The sequence below is a fragment of the Salmo trutta genome, chromosome 19 (genome assembly GCF_901001165.1).
Source record: "Salmo trutta chromosome 19, fSalTru1.1, whole genome shotgun sequence".
In the NCBI taxonomy this organism is placed as follows: Eukaryota; Metazoa; Chordata; class Actinopteri; order Salmoniformes; family Salmonidae; genus Salmo; species Salmo trutta.
Window position 1 is genome coordinate 55,573,365 of NC_042975.1, and position 26,012 is coordinate 55,599,376.

At 44.1% G+C, this 26,012-nt stretch overlaps 1 protein-coding gene across 3 annotated transcripts in view; it reads left to right on the plus strand.

The window, feature by feature from the left end:
* LOC115155020 (integrin alpha-X) overlaps positions 1-26,012 on the plus strand; it is a 58,970-nt gene that overhangs the window by 25,308 nt on the left and 7,650 nt on the right. For all 3 annotated transcript variants that reach the window (XM_029701804.1, XM_029701803.1, XM_029701805.1), the window contains 13 exons: positions 1,737-1,873; positions 14,556-14,716; positions 14,872-15,029; positions 19,488-19,616; positions 20,377-20,444; positions 20,535-20,667; positions 21,696-21,809; positions 21,888-21,967; positions 22,138-22,224; positions 22,319-22,379; positions 22,521-22,622; positions 22,931-23,002; positions 23,121-23,228. In XM_029701804.1, coding sequence (XP_029557664.1) covers positions 1,737-1,873; positions 14,556-14,716; positions 14,872-15,029; positions 19,488-19,616; positions 20,377-20,444; positions 20,535-20,667; positions 21,696-21,809; positions 21,888-21,967; positions 22,138-22,224; positions 22,319-22,379; positions 22,521-22,622; positions 22,931-23,002; positions 23,121-23,228 — 1,410 coding nt within the window. The remainder of the gene's footprint in view (positions 1-1,736; positions 1,874-14,555; positions 14,717-14,871; positions 15,030-19,487; positions 19,617-20,376; positions 20,445-20,534; positions 20,668-21,695; positions 21,810-21,887; positions 21,968-22,137; positions 22,225-22,318; positions 22,380-22,520; positions 22,623-22,930; positions 23,003-23,120; positions 23,229-26,012) is intronic.

Here is a 26,012-nt window from a genome sequence, read left to right on the forward strand (position 1 = left end):
ATAAAAACATGGGGTCGCCTTGTGTACGCACCTCCAGTCTCTGTTCTCTGATCGACCACTATCAAAATGCGCTAATGTTTTTCAGCCAGGGCCTGCAAAGCCACCATTCAGCTTTATGCCGCCTTCTTAGAGCCCATGGGAGCCGTAGGAAGTATCACGTTACAGCAGAGATCCCCTGTTTTGGTTAGAGATGATCAAGAAGGCCGAGAAATGGTCAGAGAGGGCGCTTCCTGTTTGGAATCTTCTCAGGTTTTGGCCTGCCAAATGAGTTCTGTTATACTCACAGACACCATTCAAACAGTTTTAGAAACTTTGGAGTGTTTGCTATCCAAAGCTAATAATTATATGCATATTCTAGTTTCTGGGCAGGAGTAATAATCAGATTAAATCGGGTACGTTTTTTATCCGGCCGTGAAAATACTGCCCCCTATCCATAACAGGTTAAATATTGCATCTTCGTTGCAATTTATTTATTTATAGGGGTCAATGCACGTTAATCAACATCAATATTACAATAATGCAACATCCATGCCAAAAGCTAATTTGCACCCTTAGTCCCTGGGCAGGTAAGGGCCTTTGCACAGCTACTATACAAATACTCACTAAAACAATACAAAATACAAATACATTACATCTAATAATATATCATTCTAACGACAACAACACTATCATCAACTGTTGTCTTACATATGAGGAACCACAGATAACTCATGTGTACAGGTTTGCATAGATTTGAGCCATGCTTTCAATTTAAATTTAAAAAATACAATAATCAGTGCAGTCTCTAAAGTCCATGGGCATTGCATTTCAGTATCTTGTAGCTCTAACAGAGAAGGCCAATTGACCAATTTCACTGTGCCCTTGTTATCTTGGCGGTGCTTTCCTTGAGCATGATTTGCCGGCATAGGGGTGGAGACCATACAGGATCTTAAAGGCAAGGCTTGCATCTACACACTGCTTAAAGCTATCCAGACTAAATACATTATGTTTGTGAATGATGTGACAATGGTGGTAACTGTTTGGTTTGTTTGTAGAGTGATTCAATGGGTTTCAGAGTAGTAGCTCCTGCTTGTGACCAGCATGTGAGACAATATCTCAGATGTAAGAAGACCATAGCATGCAGGAGGCAGGGCCTCCAGAGGAAGGAAAGGTCTGATCAACCTAAAGTTGGATCATCCAAACTTAACCGTGTTAAACACCACCTTCACATGTTTCTTAAATGTCAAGTTGGAGTCCAAAATGACGCCGAGATACCTGAAGTTAGACACAACTTTCAGATTCTCCCAATTAACAAGAACAGCTTGTTGAGAAGAATCAATGGATTTCTCAGAGATGTACATACAAACAGTCCTGTCGATATTTAAATGCAGGCAAGAATCAGTCATCCATTTAGAAACATATACTATAGCTGTGTATTTTTGAGTGTACATGAATAACTGTATCGCCTGCATACATCTGCATGTTAGCTTTTGGGCAAGCAAGTGTGAGATAATTTATATAGATTGTAAACAGAAGGGGGCCTAATATTGACCCTTGTGGGACCACAATGTTATAGTAAAGAGAGTCTGACTGAGTGTCCACCAAACAAACCCTTTGACTTCTGTTTGTCAGATAGGAATACATCCAACTAATGACTTCAGTGGACACATTAAGGGAGGATAGTTTGGATAGGAGGACCTCACTATCTCTCTCACACTGTCTCTCTCTCTCCCCCCTTACTCTCTCCCTACATCCAGAGGATCCAGGGAGGGAGCGGGAGAGCGGGTAGAGGGCTGCAGTTCTTTGGGGTTTCGGTGCACTCTGCTGGGGATCTGAACTCAGACGGACTGGCTGATATGGTGGTGGGAGCTAAAGGAGCCGCTTTCATATTGAGGTAGGTTCATAAACACTCAGTAAGAAAAAAGATTACAAAGGAATTTATTCCTACATACACTATATATACAAAAGTATATGGTCAGCCCTTCAAATTTGTGGATTTGGCTATTTCAGCCACACCGTTGCTGACAGGTGTATAAAATCTAGCACACAGCCATGAAATCTCCATAGACAAACACTTGCAGTAGAATGGCCTTACTGAAGAGCTCAGTCACTTTCAACGTGACACTGTCATAGAATGTCACCCTTCCAACAAGTCAGTTCGTCAAATTTCTGCCCTGCTAGAACTGCCCCAGTCAATTGTAAGTGCTGTTATTGCGAAGTGGAAAGGTCTAGGAGCTACAATGGCTCAGCCGTGAAGTGGTAGGCCACACAAGCTCACAGAACGGGACTGCTGAAGCATGTGGCTGGTAAAAGTTGTCTGTCCTCGGTTGGAACACTCACTACAGAGTTCCATACTGCCTCTGGAAGCAACGTCGGCACAATAACTGTTTGCCGGGAGCTTCCTGAAATGGGTTTTTGTAAGGATTGACGCTGGTAGACGAGAAGCAGGTACAGGGAGTGAACATTTAATTAACAATGGGCATGAAACAGGACAGGACAGCGTCTGGACATGAACACATAATGACATTTAATGCTGATGCAGGGATCGAGCGGGGGAGCAGACAGCTATAGACGGGGTAATCAACAAAGGGAAAGAGTCTAGGTCAGTCCAATGAGCGCTGCTGCGCGTAATGGTGGCGACAGGTGTGCATAATGAAGGGCAGCCTGGTGCCCTCGAGCGGCAGAGAGGGAGAGCGGGAGCAGGCGTGACAGTACCCATCCCCCTCTAGGGGCGCCACCTGGCATCCCACTTGGGCGAGCCTGACGGGCCGGGCAAGGCATGGATGCTGGACAAGCCAGTTGGGGCGTAGAAGCCCGACGAACAGGCAGAGGCGTGTGAGCCTGGCGAGCTGGCACAGGTGTGGGAGCCTGACGACCTGGCTGAGGCGTGAAACCCTGATGATCCTGCTGAGGCGTCGGAGCCTGACGAACCGGCTGAGGCGTGGGAGCCTGATGGGCCGGCTGAAGCGTGACGTGGGGTGGGCGCCTGCCGAGCCCACCGAGGCAAGAAGACCTCTCGAGCCAGCTAAAGCGTGGAAGCCCGATGAGGTAGCTGAGGCACCCCCGGTTCCCTCGGCGACTGCACCCAGACCCGACTTCACCAACCAAAAAACAAAACTCCCTGATGCTTCTTTTAGTGTTGTCAGCTTTCTGTAAGGATCGACACTGGTAAGCAAGAAGCAGGTACAGGGAGTGAACATTTAATTAAAAACGGACATGAAACAGGACAGCGTCTGGACATGAACACATAACAAACGGGTGAGTAGACAGTTATAGACGGGGTAATCAACAAAGGGACGGAGTCCAGGTGAGTCCAATGAGCGCTGCTGTGCATAATGATGGTGACAGGTGTACGTAATGAAGGGTAGCCTGGCACTCTCAAGCACCAGAGAGGATGAGCGGGAGCAGGCGTGACAGGTTTCCATGGCCGAGCAGCTGCACACAAGCCTAAGATCACCATGTGCAATGCCTAGCGTCGGCTGAAGTGGTGTAAGCTTGCCGCCATTGCACTCTGGAGCAGTGGAAACGCATTCTCTGGAGTGATGAATCATGCTTCACCATCTGGCAGTCAGACTGATGAATCTGGGTTTGGCGGATGCCAGGAAAACGTAGAGGTAGAGGAGGAATAATGGTCAGTTTTTCATGGTTCAGGCTAGGCCCCTTAGTTCTGTGCTTCCAACTTTATGGCAACGGTTTGGGGAAGGCCCTTTCCTATTTCAGCATGACAATGCCCACGCACACAAAGCAAGGTCCATACGGAAATGGTTTGTCGAGATCGGTGTGGAAGATCTTGACTGGCCTGCACAGAGCCCTGCCCTCAACCCCATCGAACACCTTTGAGATGAATTGGAACGCCAACTGCGAAGCAGGCCTAATCGCCCAACATCAGTGCCCGACCTCACTAATGCTCTTGTGACTGAATGGAAGCAAGTTTCCGCAGCAATGTTCCAACATCTAGTGGAAAGCCTTCCCAGAAGAGTGGAGGCTGTTATAGCAGCAAAGGGGGTACCAACTCCATATTAATGCCCATGATTTTGGAATGAGATGTTCGAACGAGCAGGTGTCCACATACTTTTGGTCATGTAGCGTATCATTATCTGATAAAGAAAAATCTACTAATGTAACAATGGATGTGGAAATTGCCTTTTACATTGTAGAACTCATTTATTGGTTGTAATTGCCAATTGGTTAATTGTGTGGTCCTGGGAGAGGCCAAGTGCTTATATGTAATGCCATTATATGTAAACACACAAGCTAGCTGGTCTGCGCATGCTCTGGGGATAAGGCTAGGGATGCTGTCTGGGCCGGCAGCCTTGCGAGAGTTAACACGTTTAAATGTTTTCCTCACATCGGAGAAGGAGAGCCCACCGTCTTTGGTAGCGGTTCGCTTCAGTGGCACTGTATTGTCCTCAAAGCGAGCAAAGAAGTTGTTTAATTTGTCTGGAAGCAAGACGTCAATGTCTGCGACGGGGCTGGTTTTCCTTTTGTAATCCGTGATTGTCTGTAGACCCTGCCACATACGTCTCGTGTTTGAGCCGTTGAATTGCGACCCCACTTTGCCTCTATACTGACACTTTGCTTGTTTGATTGCCTTACGGAGGGAATAACTACACTGTTTGTATTCGGTCATATTCCCAGTTACCTTGCCATGATTAAATGCGGTGGTACGTGCTTTCAGTTTTGCGCGAATGCTGCCATCAATCCACGGTTTCTGGTTAGGGAAGGTTTTAATAGTCACAGTGGGTACAACATCTCCTATACACGTCCTTATTAACTCGCTCACCGAGTCAGCGTATATGTCAATGTTGTTATCTGAGGCTATCCGGAACATATCCCAGTCCACGTGATCGAAGCAATCTTGAAGCGTGGAATCCGATTGGTCAGACCAGCGCTGGCTAGACTTAAGCACGGACGCTCCCAGTTTTAGTTCCTGCCTATAGGAGGGGAGCGACAAGATGGAGTCATGGTCAGATTTGCCAAAATGAGGGTGGCGGAGGGGTGAGGCGAGTTACTCGCTCGTGTACTGCAATCGATATGCTGATAGAATTTATGTAGCCTTGTTCTCAAATGAGCTTTCTTAAAATCCCCAGCTATAATAAATGCCCTCAGGATATATAATTTCCAGTTTGCATAACCTCTCTAGGGTAGGGGGCAGTATTTGCACGGCCGGATAAAAAACGTACCCGATTTAATCTGTTTATTACTACTTCCCAGAAACTAGAATATGCATATAATTGTTTGATTTGGATAGAAAACACCCACAAAGTTTCTAATGGTGTCTGTGAGTATAACAGTATAACAGTTTGAATAGTGTCTGTGAGTATAACAGAACTCATATGGCAGGCAAAAACCTGAGAAGATTCCTTACAGGAAGTGCCCTCTCTGACCAGTTCTTGGCCTTCTACACTCTCTTTATTGAAAACTGAGGATCTCTGCTGTAACGTGACACTTCCTACGGCTTCCATAGGCTCTCAGAAGGCGGCAAAACGCTGAATGATGCCTTTGGAGCCCCTGGCTGAAAAACAGTAACGCATTTGGATAGTGGTCGATCAGAGAACAATGAGACTGAGGCGCGTGCATGAGCCAACACCATGTTTTTATTTTTTAGTCTTTGAACAAAAACAGGGTTTCCCGGTCGGAATATTATCGCTTTTTTACGAGAAAAATCGCATAAAAATTGATTTTAAACAGCGGTTGACATGCTTCGAAGTACGGTAATGGAATATTTTGACATTTTTTGTCACGAAACGGGTCGGGCGCGTCACCCTTCGTCACCCTTCGGATAGTGTCTTGAACGCACGAACAAAACAGAGGATATTTGAACATAACTATGGATTATTTTGAACCAAACCAACATTTGTTATTGAAGTAGAAGTCCTGGGAGTGCATTCTGACGAAGAACAGCAAAGGTAATCCAATTTTTGTTATAGTAAATCTGAATTTGGTGAGGGCCAAACTTGGTGGGTGTCAAAATAGCTAGCCATGATGGCCGGGCTATCTACTCAGAATATTGCAAAATGTGCTTTTGCCGAAAAGCTATTTTAAAATCGGACATAGCGATTGCATAAAGGAGTTCTGTATCTATAATTCTTAAAATAATTGTTATGTTTTTTGTGAACGTTTATCGTGAGTAATTTAGTAAATTCACCAGAAGTTTGCGGTGGGTATGCTAGTATTGAACGTCACATGCTAATGTGAAAAAGCAGTTTTTTGATATAAATATGAACTTGATTGAACAAAACATGCATGTATTGTATAACATAATGTCCTAGGAGTGTCATCTGATGAAGATCATCAAAGGTTAGTACTGCATTTAGCTGTGGTTTGGGTTTATGTGACATTATATGCTAGCTTGAAAAATGGGTGTCTGATTATTTCTGGCTGGGTACTCTGCTGACATAATCTAATGTTTTGCTTTCGTTGTAAAGCCTTTTTGAAATCGGACAGTGTGGTTAGATTAACGAGAGTCTTGTCTTTAAAATGGTGTAAAATAGTCATATGTTTGAGAAATTGAAGTAATAGCATTTCTAAGGTATTTGAATAACGCGCCACGGGATTCCACTGGCTGTTGAGTAGGTGGGACGATTTCGTCCCACATACCCTAGAGAGGTTAAAGTCCAGTGAAGTTTGTTGATGGTCATCTTGGTATCCGCTTGCGGGGTGATATACACGGCTGTGACAATAACGGAGGAGAGTTCTCTTGGGAGATAATACGGTCGGCATCTGATTGTGAGGAATTCTAGGTCAGATGAACAAAAGGACTTGCGTTCCTGTATGTTGTTACAATTACACCATGATTTGTTTATCATGAAACTTACACCCCCGCCGTTCTTCTTACAGGAGAGATGTTTATTCCTGTCGCGCGATTCACTGAAAATCCCGTTAGCTGTACTGACTCCGACAGCATGTCCCAAGCTAGCCATGTTTCCGTGAAAGCGTATGTTACAATCCTGGATATCTCTTTGGAAAGCAACTCTTGCACTAATTTCGTTGACTTTGTTAGCTAGGGACTGGACACTAGCGAGTAATATACTCGGAAGCGGTGGGTGGTGTGCGCGCATCCGAAGCCTCACTAGAAGACCGCTCCGGCTCCCTCTTCTCCGACGGCATTGTTTTGGTCGTTCTCTGGAATAAGTTTGAATGCCCTGGGAGTTATAGTTCTTCCCGGATGTATGTAATAACACTTAAGGTTTTCTGGGCTAACAATGTAAGACATAATACATAAAAAAAAATTAAATACTGCATAGTTTCCTAAGGACTGGAAGCGAAGCTGCCATCTCTATCGGCGCCATGACTGCTTGTCTTGCTTGCTAGCTAAGATCTTGAAAATATGATATTGGCATCATCAGACCAATCAAAGCTACAATAGATATAAAGTGATTTGACTTCATTTTATATGTGGCTAATGACCTTGAGCCTTGGATGGACACTTCTAATGTAACTTTATGGCAGCACCCAAGGGGCTTGAATTTTCAAGCTCTCCCTGTAGGTTTTGCGGTGGCATAGTGTCCCCATGAGTGACAGAACACGGAGCCAATCACGGTGCAACTAGAGAACATTACCAACCACTATGCTCTGTATTTTCCACTGGCTGCCCCACCACCACAGAAAGCACTGAGCTAGGCTAAAACAACTGCATTTTGGAGCTGCTCCACCACCACAGAAAGCACTGAACTAGGCTGAAACAAGAAAGCTAAAAAGAGACCATGTCTGTATGCAGCTTTATTAACTCAATCATCTATTTTTATTACATTGTTTGCCAAAATAACATGCAAAACAGGCAACAACAAAAACCTGCATATATATATATATATATATATATATATACATACATACATACATACATACATACATACATACATACATACATACATACATACATACATACATACATACAGTACCAGTCAAAAGTTTGGACACACCTACTCATTCAAGGGTTTTTCTTTATTTGTACTATTTTCTACATTGTAGAATAATAGTGAAGCCATCAAAACTATCAAATAACACATATGGAATCATGTGGTAACCGGGTCAATATCACAAAACTGTACCATGCAACATTTAAAAATATAAAAAAATGTATTCCTTTTATGTTTTACTATAAAAAATAAATATTTGACTTGTAGAAAAACATGTTTGCCAAGCTCCAGCACTTAGAGTTATACACTGCTCAAAAAAATAAAGGGAACACTTAAACAACACATCCTAGATCTGAATGAAAGAAATAATCTTATTAAATACTTTTTTCTTTACATAGTTGAATGTGCTGACAACAAAATCACGCAAAAATAATCAATGGAAATCCAATTTATCAACCCATGGAGGTCTGGATTTGGAGTCACACTCAAAATTAAAGTGGAAAACCACACTACAGGCTGATCCCACTTTGATGTAATGTCCTTAAAACAAGTCAAAATGAGGCTCAGTAGTGTGTGTGGCCTCCACGTGCCTGTATGACCTCCCTACAATGCCTGGGCATGCTCCTGATGAGGTGGCGGATGGTCTCCTGAGGGATCTCCTCCCAGACCTGGACTAAAGCATCCGCCAACTCCTGGACAGTCTGTGGTGTTGGTGGATGGAGCGAGACATGATGTCCCAGATGTGCTCAATTGGATTCAGGTCTGGGGAACGGGCGGGCCAGTCCATAGCATCAATGCCTTCCTCTTGCAGGAACTGCTGACACACTCCAGCCACATGAGGTCTAGCATTGTCTTCCATTAGGAGGAACCCAGGGCCAACCGCACCAGCATATGGTCTCACAAGGGGTCTGAGGATCTCATCTCGGTACCTAATGGCAGTCAGGCTACCTCTGGCGAGCACATGGAGGGCTGTGCGGCCCCCCAAAGAAATGCCACCCCACACCATGACTGACCCACCGCCAAACCGGTCATGCTGGAGGATGTTGCAGGCAGCAGAACGTTCTCCACGGCGTCTCCAGACTCTGTCACGTCTGTCACGGGCTCAGTGTGAACCTCCTTTCATCTGTGAAGAGCACAGGGCGTCAGTGGCAAATTTGCCAATCTTGGTGTTCTCTGGCAAATGCCAAACGTCCTGCACGGTGTTGGGCTGTAAGCACAACCCCCACCTGTGGACGTCGGGCCCTCATACCACCCTCATGGAGTCTGTTTCTGACCGTTTGAGCAGACACATGCACATTTGTGGCCTGCTGGAGGTCATTTTGCAGGGCTCTGGCAGTGCTCCTCCTGCTCCTCCTTGCACAAAGGCGGAGGTAGCGGTCCTGCTGCTGGGTAGTTGCCCTCCTATGGCCTCCTCCACGTCTCCTGATGTACTGGCCTGTCTCCTGGTAGCGCCTCCATGCTCTGGACACTACGCTGACAGGCACAGCAAACCTTCTAGCCTCAGCTCGCATTGATGTGCCATCCTGGATGAGCTGCACTACCTGAGCCACTTGTGTGGGTTGTAGACTCTGTCTCATGCTACCACTAGAGTGAAAGCACCGCCAGCATTCAAAAGTGACCAAAACATCAGCCAGGAAGCATAGGAACTGAGAAGTGGTCTGTGGTCTCCACCTGCAGAACCACTCCTTTATTGGGGGTGTCTTGCTTATTTCCTATAATTTCCACCTGTTGTCTATTCCATTTGCACAACAGCATGTGAAATGTATTGTCAATCAGTGTTGCTTCCTAAGTGGACAGTTTGATTTCACAGAAGTGTGATTGACTTGGAGTTACATTGTGTTGTTTAAGTGTTCCCTTTATTTTTTTGAGCAGTATATAATTATTAACACATATTTTCAGTGAATCAGCCATACGATATGTCCACCCTGTTACGGACATGCACTAAACTGTCTTTAATTACTGCATTGGACTATTTTAATAATATTTACATTTTCATTAAGCTATTGTGTCCCCTTGTCAACCCTGTCCATTTGTTCTGGTCAAATTATAAAGAAATAACAGATTTTGTATACAATGTGTGGTTTTATACAGAACTTAATCTAATTTGCACATTATCATTCTAAATTGAGATATATTGGTTTTCATTATATTTTATCCAAGTTTATAATTGTGTGGTGTTGGCCATGTCTTACTCTTTAAAATACATGACACAAATCCTTGATATTTGACAAGATAACAGGGTGGACAGCTATAACGGGACAGAACATAAATTAAACAACACTGAATACCAAACACTGAATAGACATCTACATAGTAATTCATGTAGTAACAACATTGGAACTGCTATTTAGTTACATATTCATTGTGAAAAACAACAACACAAAAATACATTGCCGATACAAAATCATTGGAATTAGCATTAAAACACATTCCTGTCCCTCTCTTCCTCTCCCCCTCTCTCGCTCCCCCTCTTTTCATCTCTCTCCCTTTTCACCCCAAATGCTCTTCCACATACTTCCAGGTCGATTTTTCCATCTGCACAGAGCGTTTATTAACAGCCTGTGGCTCTGTATCAGACAAATGATCTGTGCATCAGAGTACCAACAAATATCTTCCTTTGGACTTGGCCAGAATAATTTGTTGATGCCATTCCGGTGCATGGCCTTCACCTTAATGTTATGTTCCTCTACATCCATGATGATCCCAGGGTATCCTTCATGGTCATAATTGACAACACACCATTCCCCTACGTGATTAAGTTCAATGGTGCCAGGTCGCCATGTGGTGTCAGCCTTGTCATGAGATGCAGAGAGCTGGTTAGATGCTGCAGGGTCACCCAGAGTTGCCTCTGAGCTGAAAACAAGGACAGTCCAACATGCCACTATCCTTCTTGTACAGACAAGTAATGTCCCTGTATTTTATCTGGCCTGGTGAGACACTGATAAACTGATGAATCTTCATCGTTCCTTCAATGGCATCTAAGGCAAGCATCTGAGGTGAGAAGAGATAGCATATGATATAAAGAGTAACAGAAACCTTATACATTTCAATACTCAACCAGCTACTGTACAATAAAAATGTATGTATGTGTGTATGGGGAGGAAGGAGGGTTACCTCTGCTCTTGCCTCAACATCACTCTCAGTAATGAAGAACATCTCCACAGAGGAGTTAAGACCCTTTAGGACATTGTACAGGGCTTGTGCATCTGGGATATCCTTTCAATGGTGCACTGCTCTGCTCTATCTGCACATCTCTTGAGGGCCCCTTCAACACCATCTGGTGCCTCCTTGCCATAGCTGGCCTCAAAGAAATTCCAGTTGACCTCTTGAAAGCCTTGTTTGTGTGGTTCTGTGGCGAGTAGGTAGAAGTTCCCTTTTTGCTTGTATTGTGTAGCCGGCTGACTTCATGGTACCTCTGCTTCAACATGGCAAGAACCGGATCAAGGTGGGCCCAAATGGTGGGTGGATCATGTCTCTGTGATGGTGAAATGGAGCAAAACACATTTGGTGGTTGGTCTGCAGCAGTGTAGAGCACTGCAGTGTGGAGAGTGGCTTGCTGGTGAGATCCTCCAAAATGCACGGACTGGATCTCTTGACTGTATTTGCATGAATAGTTTTTGCTGAAGTCAATGTGCAGCAAGCATTTTATTGTTCTTCAGACTCTCCCTAAGCTCCCTATAGGCCCTGTATTGCCACTTGATATTAAAGATGTGTTGCCTAAACATGGCGAGCCTATCTTGAAACTGACTGACCAGTTCAGTTTCTGTTATTGTGACCTCCCTCTTCACGGTTATCATGGAGCACTTCTCTTCATCTTTTTGGATCTTCTCCAAGGTCCATTGTGTCAGAGGAACTACAGGAGGTTTCAGAGTTGGATGAGTGGTGAGGAAGAAATCCTTACATTCACCATAAGCACATAGTTTTGATTTCGGGTCACACATACTTGAGTTGACCATGTCCTCAAGGTTTTTGGTGGACAAAAGCCTAAGGCTGTGAAGAGAATTTGCCATGAACTGTAAATTCTCATGGGTTTTGCACTGACAAGTTTCACGATCAGTTTCATTGGGCGTAACAACCCCAAATGGCCTGAGGCGGCAGAAGGTGGTATAGGACAACTGACCTAGTTCCTCAGACAGGGATTTGCTGTGCAGATTTTTCATTGTGTCAGTAAGAAGCCTCTTCAGCATTTTGTTCTTTAGTCGTGTGATGGTTTGTTTGTGGCTGGTCGTTATACGACTTACATCATCCTGGAGAAATAAATCCTTCCTTCTGTTCTGCTTCCCTTCCTTGTCAAAAAAGAGCAAAGGTCCCCAAACACAGTTTGTTTTGATATCTTTAATGGGAGATGTGTGAAAGAGAAGAGCCCTCTTAATAGGTGATGTCACATTCTGATGTCTCAGCGAAGCTTTAACTGTTGAACGAGGCAATACACATGCCTGTTCTCCCCTAATCCTTGCATACCTCTTGAATCTCTATTTCTTCCTTTCTGCAGGCTGCACCCTGTCACTGAGTTCAGCTATTGCCTTCTTCTTCCCTGTCTCTTTATCTTTCCTCCATTTCTCCTTCTCTTTCTCTAGATACTCTCTCCTTTCTGGGTCAGCATTACGTCGTTCTCTGTATTGCCGCTGTCTTTCAGCTTGACTAAGAGGAGGTGCCATTCCTTCAGAAAGACCTGATTCAGCTGATATGTATTTATTCTTAAAATACTATACATGCTATATATACTGGAATTATGTAATACAATTTAAGAACAAAAACACATATTTTGCAACACATTATTGCAAGATATCCATTTGTCCACCCTGTTGAGTGCATGTCCACCCTGTTACGTGTACATGGATAACAGGGTGGAAAATAACAGGGTGGATATTTTGAGTAAAAAAATAGCAACTATGCCCCAAGTGATTATGATGAAGCTAGGATAATGGCTGCCACTTGAAAAGGAATTTGCATTGTTGGACAAATATATTTAGAAATTATGAAATTCGATTAACATCTTTTGTATTTTTGCTTAACAGGGTGGACATGTCATGCTTTCTCACATCACATCACCAACATATAATGATGAAAATCTAATACTATGAAATCTAGATACTCACCAGGTTCACTACAGTTGTTTTCCCGCCAAGGAAGTGACATAATTTCCTGTTTGTGACGTCATTGTAGAAAATATATATTTTCTTAAAGTGCCAGTAACCACAATGTAACATGTGGACAACAACTTTGAGGACGTACAGAAAATAGTCAATATTCTTTTAAAAAGTACAGCATTTAACATAGAAAGACTATACACAAGATAACATTTAATGAAGAAAATTGGAAAATTAGGAAATGTTTTTTTTATGTATAATTTTATTCCTAATTATTCTCGTTGAAGTTGAGCAGCACTTGGGACATTGAAAAACTGCTTCCTTCCACTGAAATAAAATAGTCTAAAATGTATAACATTTACTTTGAAATCTATGTCATTACGCTTCTATTACCATGAAGGCATACACACTTAAGGATCCTTTGAAAATGTTAAATTTTGATCCAGTGTATATTTTTTATATACAATTTTGAATGATTTATCTTGAGGACAAAAAATAACACTTTTAGTGATTTTGACCCAACCAAAAAAGGGTTAAACAAATCAAAACATATTTTATATTTGAGATTTTTCAAAGTAGCCACCCTTTGCCTTGATGACAGTTTTGTACTTTCTTGGCATTCTCTCAACCAGCTTAATGAGGTAGTCACCTGTAATGCATTTAAATGAACAGGTGTTCGTGTGGAATTTATTTCCTTCTTAATGAGTTTGAGCCAATCAGTTGTGTTGTGACAAGGTAGGGGTTGTTTACAGAAGATGGCCCTATTGGGTAAAAGATAATATGGGTGGAAAAGTTTTCCAGGTGACTACCTCATGAAGCTGGTTGAGAGAATGCCAAGAGTGTGCAAAGCTGTCATCAAAGCAAAGGGTGGCAATTAGAAGAATCTCAAATATAAAATATATTTTGATTTGTTTAACACTTTTTTGGTTACTACATCATTCTATATGTGTTATTTTGTAGTTTCGATGTCTTCACTATTATTCTACAATGCAGAAAATAGTAGAAATAAAGAAAAACACTTGAATGAGTAGGTGTTCTAAGTCTTTTGACCTGTAGTGTATATATTATTTTTGCTAAACAGGTTGGGCTCAAAACAGGTGGGGCTCTCCCCCACCTACCCTGAATGACAGGTCGCACTAATTGTTGCACAGGTCGTAGAGGCAGGCAGGTAGCTTTATATAACCCCCAACTGTCGCAATCCAAATAGTATGGAGATTCAGTTTTAGAATTTCCTGCCTGGGCTATGTGGATAGTGGAATTATAACATTAACACGTCATGGTATTTTGAGGTAGTTGTTGTCCCACAACTCCCGCATATCAACCAATCACCATCCAGGATCTAAACAACCCATTTTATAATATGGCATATGGGAGAGTCACTCTCTTTCTGTATTTTTTCGTGCTTTATTGACAGACAGAGTATAAACAGTGGGAGATAGGTGAAAGGGCAGACAGTGAGGAGGGAGCATGTTTAAAAGACACAAGGTGATCCAATGTTTCTCAATGTTTTGGACCCCCTGATTTGACATGGTTTAGAGCAGGGCAACATAAAATTGTTGTTTCTGTAGTAGTAGTAGTAGTAGAGTCTTTGACCGTTTGATCTGTTGAGTCCTCTTGTCCACCCCAGGTCCCAGCCAGTGATGCGTGTGTTGGTGTCTGTCACCATGGACCCTCCCATGATCTCCCAGAACTCCTTCCACTGTGCCGTCCCCATGGCCCTTAACACTCCCGTAACCACAGCCACTCTGTGTGTCACTGTCAGTGGGGCCCATGTGGGAAACATACAGGGTACAGATTATCTCCACACTACAACACACAGCATAACACACTCTACTTTGAGTTGTATTACTGGAATGAGAGGAATTTGTTATATTGGCTCGGTTTGTTTGTCCATTAATCTGGACAAATATCACTGCTGTAACTGGTATGTTTCTCTGCCCTAGCTTCTCTCCAGGCGTCAGTGTCTGTGACAGTGGATCTACTGGAGGATCAGACCAGGACCAGGCCAGCCCGTCTGCTCTTCTACCCCAGATCAACATCCTCCAGCTGGGATGAAACAGTTACAGGCACTGCCTGCCACAACTTCTCCCTCAGTATCCCGGTCAGTGGTAGCTTCACACCACTTTCTATGTGTGTGTAGAAATGTTCCACCTTTAGTCACAGGCTTCATCAATGGGTGCATAGACGACGTTGTCCCCACTGTGATTATATGAAAGTATCCAAACCAAAAACCATTGTCACGTCCTGACCAGTATAAGGGTTATTGTAGTTTGGTCAGGACTTGGCAGAGGGTATTTGTTTTATGTGGTTCGGGGTGGTGGTTTATTTAGTAGGGCGTTTGATTTATTATTTCCGGGTTTTGGTTTATGTTCTATGTTTTGTACTTCTATGTTCTTTCTGTGTTGGTATATTTCTATGTTTAGGTTAATGGGGGGGTTGGACTTTCAATTGGAGGCAGGTGCTTTCTCATTGCCTCTGATTGAGAGTCCTATATATGGGTAATTGTTTGGTTTAGTGTTTGTGGGAGATTGTTTCTTGTTTTGCCTGTGTGAGCCTTACAAGACTGTTTGTTGTTCTTCATTGTTTGTTATTTTGGTGATCACTTTATTTTAAAATAAATCAAGATGAGCATCCACATTCCTGCTGCGTTTTGGTCTTCCATTCCCGACGACAACCGTTACAACCATAGATTACAAGGAAATATCCGAGCTGGGCTAAAGGCTAGAGTTACCACTTACAAGAAACGGGACACGGACAAGGACACAGACAAGAAAGCCCGCTACGACCTCTAACAAGACATTAAACATGCAAAAGGTGTCACGGTTGTCGTCGGATAAAGCGGACCAAGACGCAGCGGGGAAATGTGCACTCATCTTCTTTATTAATAGGACAAAGAAGGAAAAAAACTAAATAAACACGTACACAAAAGACACAACGATGAATAACAGTCTGGTAAGGCACAAGGCTATACACAGAACAATCTCCCACAAAACACAAACAAAACACATACCTATATATAGGACTCTCAATCAAAGGCAACTACAAACACCTGCCTCCAATTGAGAGTCCAACACCCAATTACCTAACATAGAAATGCTAAACTAGAGAGAACATAGAACATAACCCGGAAATAATAAATCAAACACCCTTCTAAGCAAACCACCACCCCGAACCACATAAAACAAATACCCTCTGCCACGTCCTGACTAAACTACAATACAAATAACCCCTATTACTGGTCAGGACGTGACAAAAGGACAATATAGGACGAAGGTGGAATCCTATTACACTGGCTCCGACTCTCGTTGTATTTTGCAGGGCTTGCAGACGATAATGGAGTAGAAAGGAAAACCCAGCCGTGAGATGTTAAATAAAAAATTAAATAAAAAAATGCCCAACGATACAGAACTACCAAACGAGCTAAATGCCTTTTATCCTCGCTTTGGGGAATACAACACTGAGTCTTGCGTGAAAGCCCCCGTTCTGGGTGACTGTGTGATCTCGCTCTCTGTGGCCGATGTGAGTAAAACATTTTAATAAGTCAACACTCGCAAGGCTGCTGGAACAGACTTAATACCAGGGCACATTCTCAAAGCATGTGTAGACCAGCTGGCAACTGCCTTCACGGACATTTTCAATTTCTTCTTGTCCAAGTCTGTAATCCCAACATGTTTCAAGCTGACCACCATTGTCCCTGTTCCCAAGAACTCCAAGGTAACCTGCCTTAATGACTATCAGCCTGTAGCACTCACATCTTTAATTATGAAGTCCTTTGAAAGGCTGGTCATGACACACACTGATACCATCATCCCAGACACCCTGGACCCACTCCAATTTGCATACTGCCCCAACAGATCCACAGCAATCTCAATTGCACTTCACACTGCCCTCTCACACATGGACAAGAGGGGAAATAACTATGTGAAAACGCTGTTCATAGACAGCGGCAGGTAGCCTACTGGTTAGAGTGTTGGACTTGTAACCGAAAGGTGGCAAGATCGAATCCCCGAGCTGACAAGGTAAAAATCTGTTGTTCTGCCCCTGAACAAGGCAGTTAACTGAATGTTCCTAGGCCGTCATTGTAAATAAGCATTTGTTCTTAACTGACTTGCCTAGTTAAATAAAGGATAAATAAAAATAGACTACAGTTCAGCGTTCAACACCATAGTCCCATCTAAGCTGGGCACCTTGGGACTGAACACCTCCCTCTGCAACAGGATCCTGGACTTCCTGATGGGCTGGCCCCAGGGGGTGAGGATAAGCAACAACACCTCCTCCATGCTGTTGTGTGCTTTGTAGTCCCTGTTCATCCACAACTCAAAAACCATCATCAAGTTTTCTGATGACACGATGGTGCTAGGCCTGATCACCAACAGTGATTAGACAGCCTACAGGGAGTAGATCAGAGACTTGGCAGTGTGGTGCCACGACAACAATCTCTCCCTCCATGTCATTAAAACCAAGGAACTGATTGTGGGCTAGAGGGGCGAGCATGCCCCCATCCACATCGATGGGGCTGTAGTGGTGTGAGTTGAGAACTTCAAGTTCCTTGGCATACACATCACTGGGGCTCCTGAGTGCAGCGGTCTAAGGCTCTGCATCTCACAACCGGCTGTGATTAGGAGTTGCATAGGGCGGCGCGCAATTGACACAGCATTGTCCGGGTTAGCGTTTGGCTGGGGTAGGCCGTTAATTGTAAATAAACATTTGTTCTTAACTGACTTGCCTAGTTAAATAAAGGTTACATTTTTTTTAAAGTAAAAAAGACAGCGCCTCTCCCCCTCAGGAAGCTGAAACGATTTGGCATGGGCCCTTGCACAACCCTTGACCACAAAGCGCTACAGAGGAAGATATATTCAGAGGAAGGTCCACTGGGGAGCCAGGCCCAGACAATCAGAATGGGTTTTTCCCCAGAAAAGGGAGGTATTACAGACAATAGGTATTACAGGTGAAGAAGCCAGATGTGAAGGTCCTGGGCTGGCGTGGTTACACGTGGTCTTCGGTTGGGGGGCCAGTTGAACGTACTGCCATATTCTCAAAAACAACGTTGGAGGCAGCTTATGGTCGATAAATTAACATTAAATTATCTGGCATCAGCTCTGGTGGACATTCCTGCTGTCAGTATGACAATTGCACGCTCCCTCAAACCTTGAGTTATCTGTGGCACTGTGTTGTGTGACAAAACTGCACATTTTAAAGTGGTCTTTTATTGTCCCCAGCACAAGGTGCACCTGTGTAATGATCATGCTGATTAATCAGCTTCTTGATATGCCACTCCTAACAGGGAGGTAAAACGAAAAACTAAGATATACGATTTTTGTGCGTATGGAACATTTCTGTGATTTTTTTTGATCAGCTCATGAAACATGGGTCCAACTCTTTACATGTTGCGTTTAAATTTTTGTTCAGTGTAGTTAATGTAATGGTTACTTCATCTATCCGCACTGACCCTATCTTGCACTGACTCTATGCACACTCACAAGACTATACATACACACTATATACACACTCACACTACTCTGACACTCTCCACACAAAACCCACACACATACACTACATGACCAAGAGTATGTGGACACCTGCTCGTTGAACATCTCATTCCAAAGTCATGGGCATTAATATGGAGTTGGTCCCCTCTTTGCTGCTATAACAGCCTCCACTCTTCTGGGAAGGCTTTCCAGTAGATGTAGGATCATCGCTGTGGGGACTTGCTTTCATTCAGCCACAAGAGCATTAGTGAGGTCGGGCACTGATGTTGGGCGATTAGGCCTGGCTCACAGTCGGCGTTCCAATTCATCCCAAAGGTGTTCGATGGGGTTGAGGTCAGGGCTCTATGCAGGCCAGTCAAGCTCTTCCACAGCGATCTCGACAAACCATTTCTGTATGGACCTCGCTTTGTGCACGGGGGCATTGTCATGCTGAAACAGGAAAGGGCCTTCCCCAAACTGTAAAAGTAAGCATTTCACGGTAAAGACTACACCTGTTGTCTAAAGGTGCATGTGACAAATAACATTTTATTTTATTTTAAATTAGTGCATGTTGATGTGAGTTTTGTCCCTGTGTGCATCCTTTAGGTGCATATGTGTACATTATGTTGCATGTATGTAGTTGGCTCCATACACACTCAGGTTGCACAGGGGGGCAGAGGCAGCAGCTGGCCCAGTGGTTAAGAGCGTTGGGCCAGTAACCCGAAAATTCGCTGGCTTGAATCCCTGAGTCGACTAGGTGAAAAATCTGTCATTATGCCCTTGAGCAACCCTAATTGCTCCTGCAAGACGCTCTGTATAAGAGTGTCTGCTAAATAACTAAAATGTGACTGTGAATGTACAATGCATTTGACATAATGGGTGTGATACGACAGACATTTATTTTATGAATTTGTCTTCACAAAACAAATTTACACGACCATTGTGGAGACACCATACAATGGTTGTACAACTTGTATGGGTTTGTATTTACACCTCACTTCTCCCAGTCTGTCTGCACTTGGTAAATGCTTAGTGTGTTTTTGGGGTGTTTATTTGAGTGTTTTGGTGTGTTCTCTGGGTCTGTCCTCCAGGAGTGTATATCAGACTACCGTGAGGTGCCTCTGTCTGTTCAAATGGCTGTGGAGGGCCTGGAGGTACCAGGGACAGGAGGACTGAAGTCAGTCCTGAGCCCAGACAACCCAACCTCTTTTGCACACATGGTGAGCCCTCTGTGTGTGTGTCTGTGTGTGTGTGTAATTTGGTTGTGTGTCTGTGAATGTGCTAGGTAAAGCCCCGCCTTATCTCAGCTCACTGGTCACCATGCAGCATCCACCCGTAGCATGCGCTCCAGCAGATATATTTCACTGGTCATCCCCAAAGCCAATTCCTCCTTTGGCCGCCTCTCCTTCCAGTTCTCTGCTGCCAATGACTGGAACGAACTGCAAAAATCACTGAAGCTGGAGACTCATATCTCCCTCACTAACTTTAAGCACCAGCTGTCAGAGCAGCTCACAGATCACTGCACCTGTACATAGCCCATCTGTAAATAGCCCATCCAACTACCCCATCCCCATACTGTATTTATTTATTTATTTATTTATTTATCTTGCTCCTTTGCACCCCAGTATCTCTACTTGCACATTCATCTTTTGCACATCTATCACTCCAGTGTTTAATTGCTATATTGTAATTACTTCACCACCATGGCCTATTTATTGCCTTACCTCCCTTATCTTACCTCATTTGCACACACTGTATATAGACTTGTTTTTCTACTGCATTATTGACTGTATGTTTGTTTATTCCATGTGTAACTCTGTGTTGTTGTATGCGTCGAACTGCTGTGCTTTATCTTGGCCAGGTCACAGTTGTAAATGAGAACTTGTTCTCAACTAGCCTACCTGGTTAAATAAAGTTAAAATATAATAAATGTAAAAAAATGTTGAAGTTTTTGCAGCAGTTTGTGATTGTTTCTTTCAGATCTTGCTGGAGAAGGTTTGTGGCGAGGACCATGTGTGTGTCTCTGACTTATCAGTCAACGTCACCAGGTGAAATATGTCAAATATTTGTCAAATTTTTCATTGTATTAATTGAACTGTTTGCTAAACGGTCTCTCTCTCCCCTCCTATCTTCTCCAGTCCAGAGGTGGTGTGTAGCCAAGGTTTCCCAGTAGAAGTGTCTGTAGAGGTGGCTAACAGTGGAGAGGATTCCTCTGAGGCTCAGCTGACACTGGTCCACCCCTCCTCCATACCCTTCGTTCGTGCCAAACGGGTAAAACCCACCACTGTCGGGAGGGATGGAGGCAGGTGTAGGATGAAGGGCTAGAGAGATATATGAAGGGGTGTGATGGAGAGATTTAGTTGTGAGCAGGGGTGGGAAGGATGGAGGGATGAAAAGATGGGATGGATTTAGTTGTGAGCGGGGGTGGGAAGGATGGAGAGATGAAAGGATGGGATGGATTTAGTTGTGAGCAGGGGTGGGAAGGATGGAGGGATGAAAGGATGGGATGGATTTAGTTGTGAACGGGGGTGGGAAGGATGGAGGGATGAAAGGATGGGATGGATTTAGTTGTGAGCGGGGGTGGGAAGGATGGAGGGATGAAAGGATGGGATGGATTTAGTTGTGAGCGGGGGTGGGAAGGATGGAGGGATGAAAGGATGGGATGGATTTAGTTGTGAACGGGGGTGGGAAGGATGGAGGGATGAAAGGATGGGATGGATTTAGTTGTGAGCGGGTGTGGGAAGGATGGAGGGATGAAAGGATGGGATGGATTTAGTTGTGAGCGGGGGTGGGAAGGATGGAGGGATGGAAAAATGGGATGGATTTAGTTGTGAGCGGGGGTGGGAAGGATGGAGGGATGAAAGAATGGGATGGATTTAGTTGTGAGCGGGGGTGGGAAGGATGGAGGGATGAAAGGATGGGATGGATTTAGTTGTGAGCAGGGGTGGGAAGGATGGAGGGATGAAAGGATGGGATGGATTTAGTTGTGAGCGGGTGTGGGAAGGATGGAGGGATGAAAGGATGGGATGGATTTAGTTGTGAGTGGGGGTGGGAAGGACGGAGGGATGAAAGGATGGGATGGATTTAGTTGTGAGCGGGGGTGGGAAGGATGGAGGGATGAAAGGATGGGATGGATTTAGTTGTGAGCGGGGGTGGGAACGATGAAAGGATGGGATGGATTTAGTTGTGAGCGGGGGTGGGAAGGATGGAGGGATAGAGATATGATAAAGTGTTTGCTTTCATCAGCTGGTTTAGTTTGGTTTTAATCATGTCACAGGTAATATTTCAATCTGTTATAGCCATCAGGACCAGGCCAGGTGGCTGTTTGGTGTGTGTCCAACACCACAGGACTAGAAAACATCACACACACAGTGTGTCCCCTCAGCTCTACTGTCCTGAGACAGGGGGCACGGGTAAATATCATTCAGCCTACTGAATTTTTGTAAAGCTGAGAGAGAAAATATTTTGATCTGATTCTGCCCTTCCCCCAGGTGACAGTGTTGATGTCATTCACAGTGTTTGAGCCATCCTGTATGAGAGAAAGACTGGCTTTAAATGTGTTTGTTACTACGTGAGTCACCATCTCCACGGATAGAACTTAACCAGTGATGGGGAAAAAATGAAATTATTATTTTCTATTTTACTCTATTCCATTCATCTATCTAATCAGAATTTGTAGATCATAATTTGTGTCATGGTAAACGTCAACACTGTTTGTGTATTCATTCTTCTGTCCTACAGTGATAATGAAGGGCAGGGCACCCTTCAGGATAACTATGCGAGCTCCTCTGTAGATGTCAAACTTCCTATCAATATTGTTGTGAAAGGGTGGGTGCATACAATTTTCTCTTCAGACAAAGTTTCAATATGACAATAGTGACTGAGACAGGATAAATGATCTTTACTTATCATTATATTTCAGAGGATACTCCTCCCAATACATAACTTTCCCAGACAACAAACTTCTGGAGCACATATACATGGTAGGAATAAATCCTACTGTGCATGGTACTGCTGCCTACTGGTTCTGTATACATGTCTATCTCTATCTGTTAGTATTTCAATGATACTTCTTTCAGTATCCATCCTGTTATATCTCCCCATGTCCTATCTCCATCTCTGAGGTGGAGAATATAGGAAATGTTGCAGCACCGGTCAATGTAACATTTGTGATTCCAGTGGAGTTGGACTCTGGTTACCTGTGGAATGTGTCTCTTCTTCAAACAGTGAGTGCAGCCTGGGTCCTTTTCATTAGGGTACACCTTTTTGACATTGGAAGCGAAAATGTGTTTTCGTTATTGGGCAAGTTTAGATAGTACCTTCGTGTTTCACTCACTTGAAGCATTTACTTCTGTTTTGTGCCTGGTCTGTAGCAGACACAGGTCATCTGACAGCATCTAAAATAGTCAAGCAGCACTTTCCTCAGTCAATCAGCATGAAGTACCAGTGGCAGGATATGGTATTTGGTTAGTTGCATATGTCTGGCATTATACGTGTTCTTATTTTTGTGTGCACGTCTGTGTTTGTGCCAAAGGATAACAGCAGAGGAAAGTGTGAGAGGAAGGAGGTATTCTCTAAACAGGAAAAAAACACTCTGTTTTATCAGGTGAGATAGACCTCTAAAAGAGACATAAACTAAACAGAAACATGGGTGTTTCTCTAATCACTTGTCATTACAAGTACAGTCATTTCTGCTCTAACCCTTATGATTGGGTCTACCACAGCACTGTAGTGGGGTCATCTGTCATCTGGTTGGCTGCACCATAGGACTGTCATCCAACAATCAGCCAACCATCTTCAAGTTTGTTGGGAATATCAGTAGAAGCTCAGAGGTAAGGATAATCGTAACTTCATACATACATTATTCAACAACATGAAAGGTATGTAAGCATAGGTGTTGTATGGGCTAGATGAGGCAGCTATATATAGATTGCTCTGGTATGGGTCCATGTCAAGCAGATGAGGGGCTAGATTCTATCAGATCCGCGTCAGACGACACCCGCATAGCGGTTGTTTTGGCAGTGTCAAATTTGTCACATGCGCCGAACTCAACAAGTGTAGACCTTACCGTGAAATGCTTACTTACAAGCCCTTAACCAACAGTGCAGTTCAAGAAGAGTTAAGAAAATATTTACCAAGAAAGTAAAAAATAATAAAAAGTAACACAACATAACAATAACAAGGCTATATACAGGGGGTACCGGTACCGAGTCAGTGTGGAGGCTATATACAGGGGGTACCGGTACCGAGTCAGTGTGGAGGCTATATACAAGGGGTACCGGTACCGAGTCAATGTGGAGGCTATATACAGGGGGTACCGGTACCGAGTCAGTGTGGAGGCTATATACAGGGGTACCGGTACCGAGTCAGTGTGGAGGCTATATATACAGGGGGTACCGGTACCGAGTCAGTGTGGAGGCTATATACAGGGGGTACCGGTACCGAGTCAGTGTGGAGGCTATATACAGGGGGTACCGGTACCCGAGTCAGTGTGCGGGGGTACAGGTTACTAACGAGGCTATATACAGGGGGTACCGGTACCGAGTCAGTGTGCGGGCGTACAGGTTTGAGGTAATTTGTACATTTACATTTAAAGCATTTAGCAGACGCTCTTATCCAGAGCGACTTACAAATGGGTGCATTCACCTTATGATATCCAGTGGAACAACCACTTTACAATAGTACATCTATATCTTTTTTGGGGGGGGGGGTTAGAAGGATTACTTAATCCTATCCCAGGTATTCCTTAAAGAGGTGGGGTTTCAGGTGTCTCTGGAAGGTGGTGATTGACTCCACTGTCCTGGCATCGTGAGGGAGCTTGTTTCACCATTGGGGTGCCAGAGCAGCGAACAGTTTTGACTGGGCTGAGCGGGAACTGTGCTTCCGCAGAGGTAGGGAGGCGAGCAGGCCAGAGGTGGATGAACGCAGTGCCCTTGTTTGGGTGTAGGGCCTGATCAGAGCCTGAAGGTACGGAGGTGCTGTTCCCCTCACAGCTCCGTAGGCAAGCACCATGGTCTTGTAGCAGATGCGAGCTTCAACTGGAAGCCAGTGGAGTGTGCGGAGGAGCGGGGTGACATGAGAAAACTTGGGAAGGTTGAACACCACACGGGCTGCGGCGTTCTGAATGAGTTGTAGGGGTTTAATGGCACAGGCAGGGAGCCCCGCCAACAGGGATTTGCAGAAATCCAGATGGGAGATGACAAGTAACTGGATTAGGACCTGCGCCGCTTCCTGTGTGAGGCAGGGTCGTACTCTGCGAATGTTGTAGAGCATGAACCTATAGGATCGGGTCACCGCCTTGATGTTAGCGGAGAACGACAGGGTGTTGTCCAGGGTCACGCCAAGGCTCTTAGCACTCTGGGAGGAGGACACAATGGAGTTGTCAACCGTGATGGCGAGATCATGGAATGGGCTGTCCTTCCCCGGGAGGAAGAGCAGTGAGTGTTGAGGATCAGTGTTGGAGACGTGTTGTTGCCTACCCTGATGGGCCGCCCCCAGGTGGTAAGGAAGTCCATGATCCAGTTACAGAGGGAGGTATTTAGTCCCATGGTCCTTAGCTTAGTGATGAGCTTTGTGGGCACTATGGTGTTGAACGCTGAGCTGTAGTCAATGAACAGCATTCTCACATATAGTTGAAGTCGGAAGTTTACATACACTTAGGTTGGAGTCATTAAAATTTTTCAACCACTCCACACATTTCTTGTTAACAAACTATAGTTTTGGCAAGTTGGCTAGGACATCTACTTTGTGCATGACACAAGTTATTTTTCCAACAATTGTTTACAGACAGATTATTTCACTTATAATTCACTGTATCACAATTCCAGTGGGTCAGAAGTTTACATGCACTAAGTTGACTGTGCCTTTAAACAGCTTGGAAAATTCCCCAAAATTATGTCATGGCTTTAGAAGCTTCTGATACGCTAATTGACATCATTTGAGTCAATTAGAGGTGTACCTGTAGATGTATTTCAAGGCCTACCTTCAAAATCAGTGCCTTTTTGCTTGACATCATGGGAAAATCAAAAGAAATCATCCAAGACCTCAGAATAAAAATTGTAGACCTCCACAAGTCTGGTTCATCCTTGGGAGCAATTTCCAAATGCCTGAAGGTACCAGGTTCATCTGTACAAACAATAGTACGCAAGTATAAACACCATGGGACCATGCAGCCGTCATACCGCTCAGGAAGGAGACGCGTTCTGTCTCCTAGAGATGAACGTACTTTGGTGCGAAAAGTGCAAATCAATCCCAGAACAACAGCAAAGGACCTTGTGAAGATGCTGGAGGAAACAGGTACAAAAGTATCTATATCCACAGTAAAACGAGTCCTATATCGACCTAACCTGAAAGTCTGCTCAGCAAGGAAGAAGCCATTGCTCCAAAACCGCCATAAAAAAGCCAGACTACGGTTTACAACTGCACATGGGGCAAAGATCGTACTTTTTGGAGAAATGTCCTCTAGTCGGATGAAACAAAAATAGAACTGTTTGGCCATAATGACCATCGTTATGTTTGGAGGAAAAAGGGGGAAGCTTGCAAGCCAAAGAACACCATCCCAACCGCGAAGCAAAGGGGTTGACAGCATCATGTTGTGGGGGGTGCTTTGCTGCAGG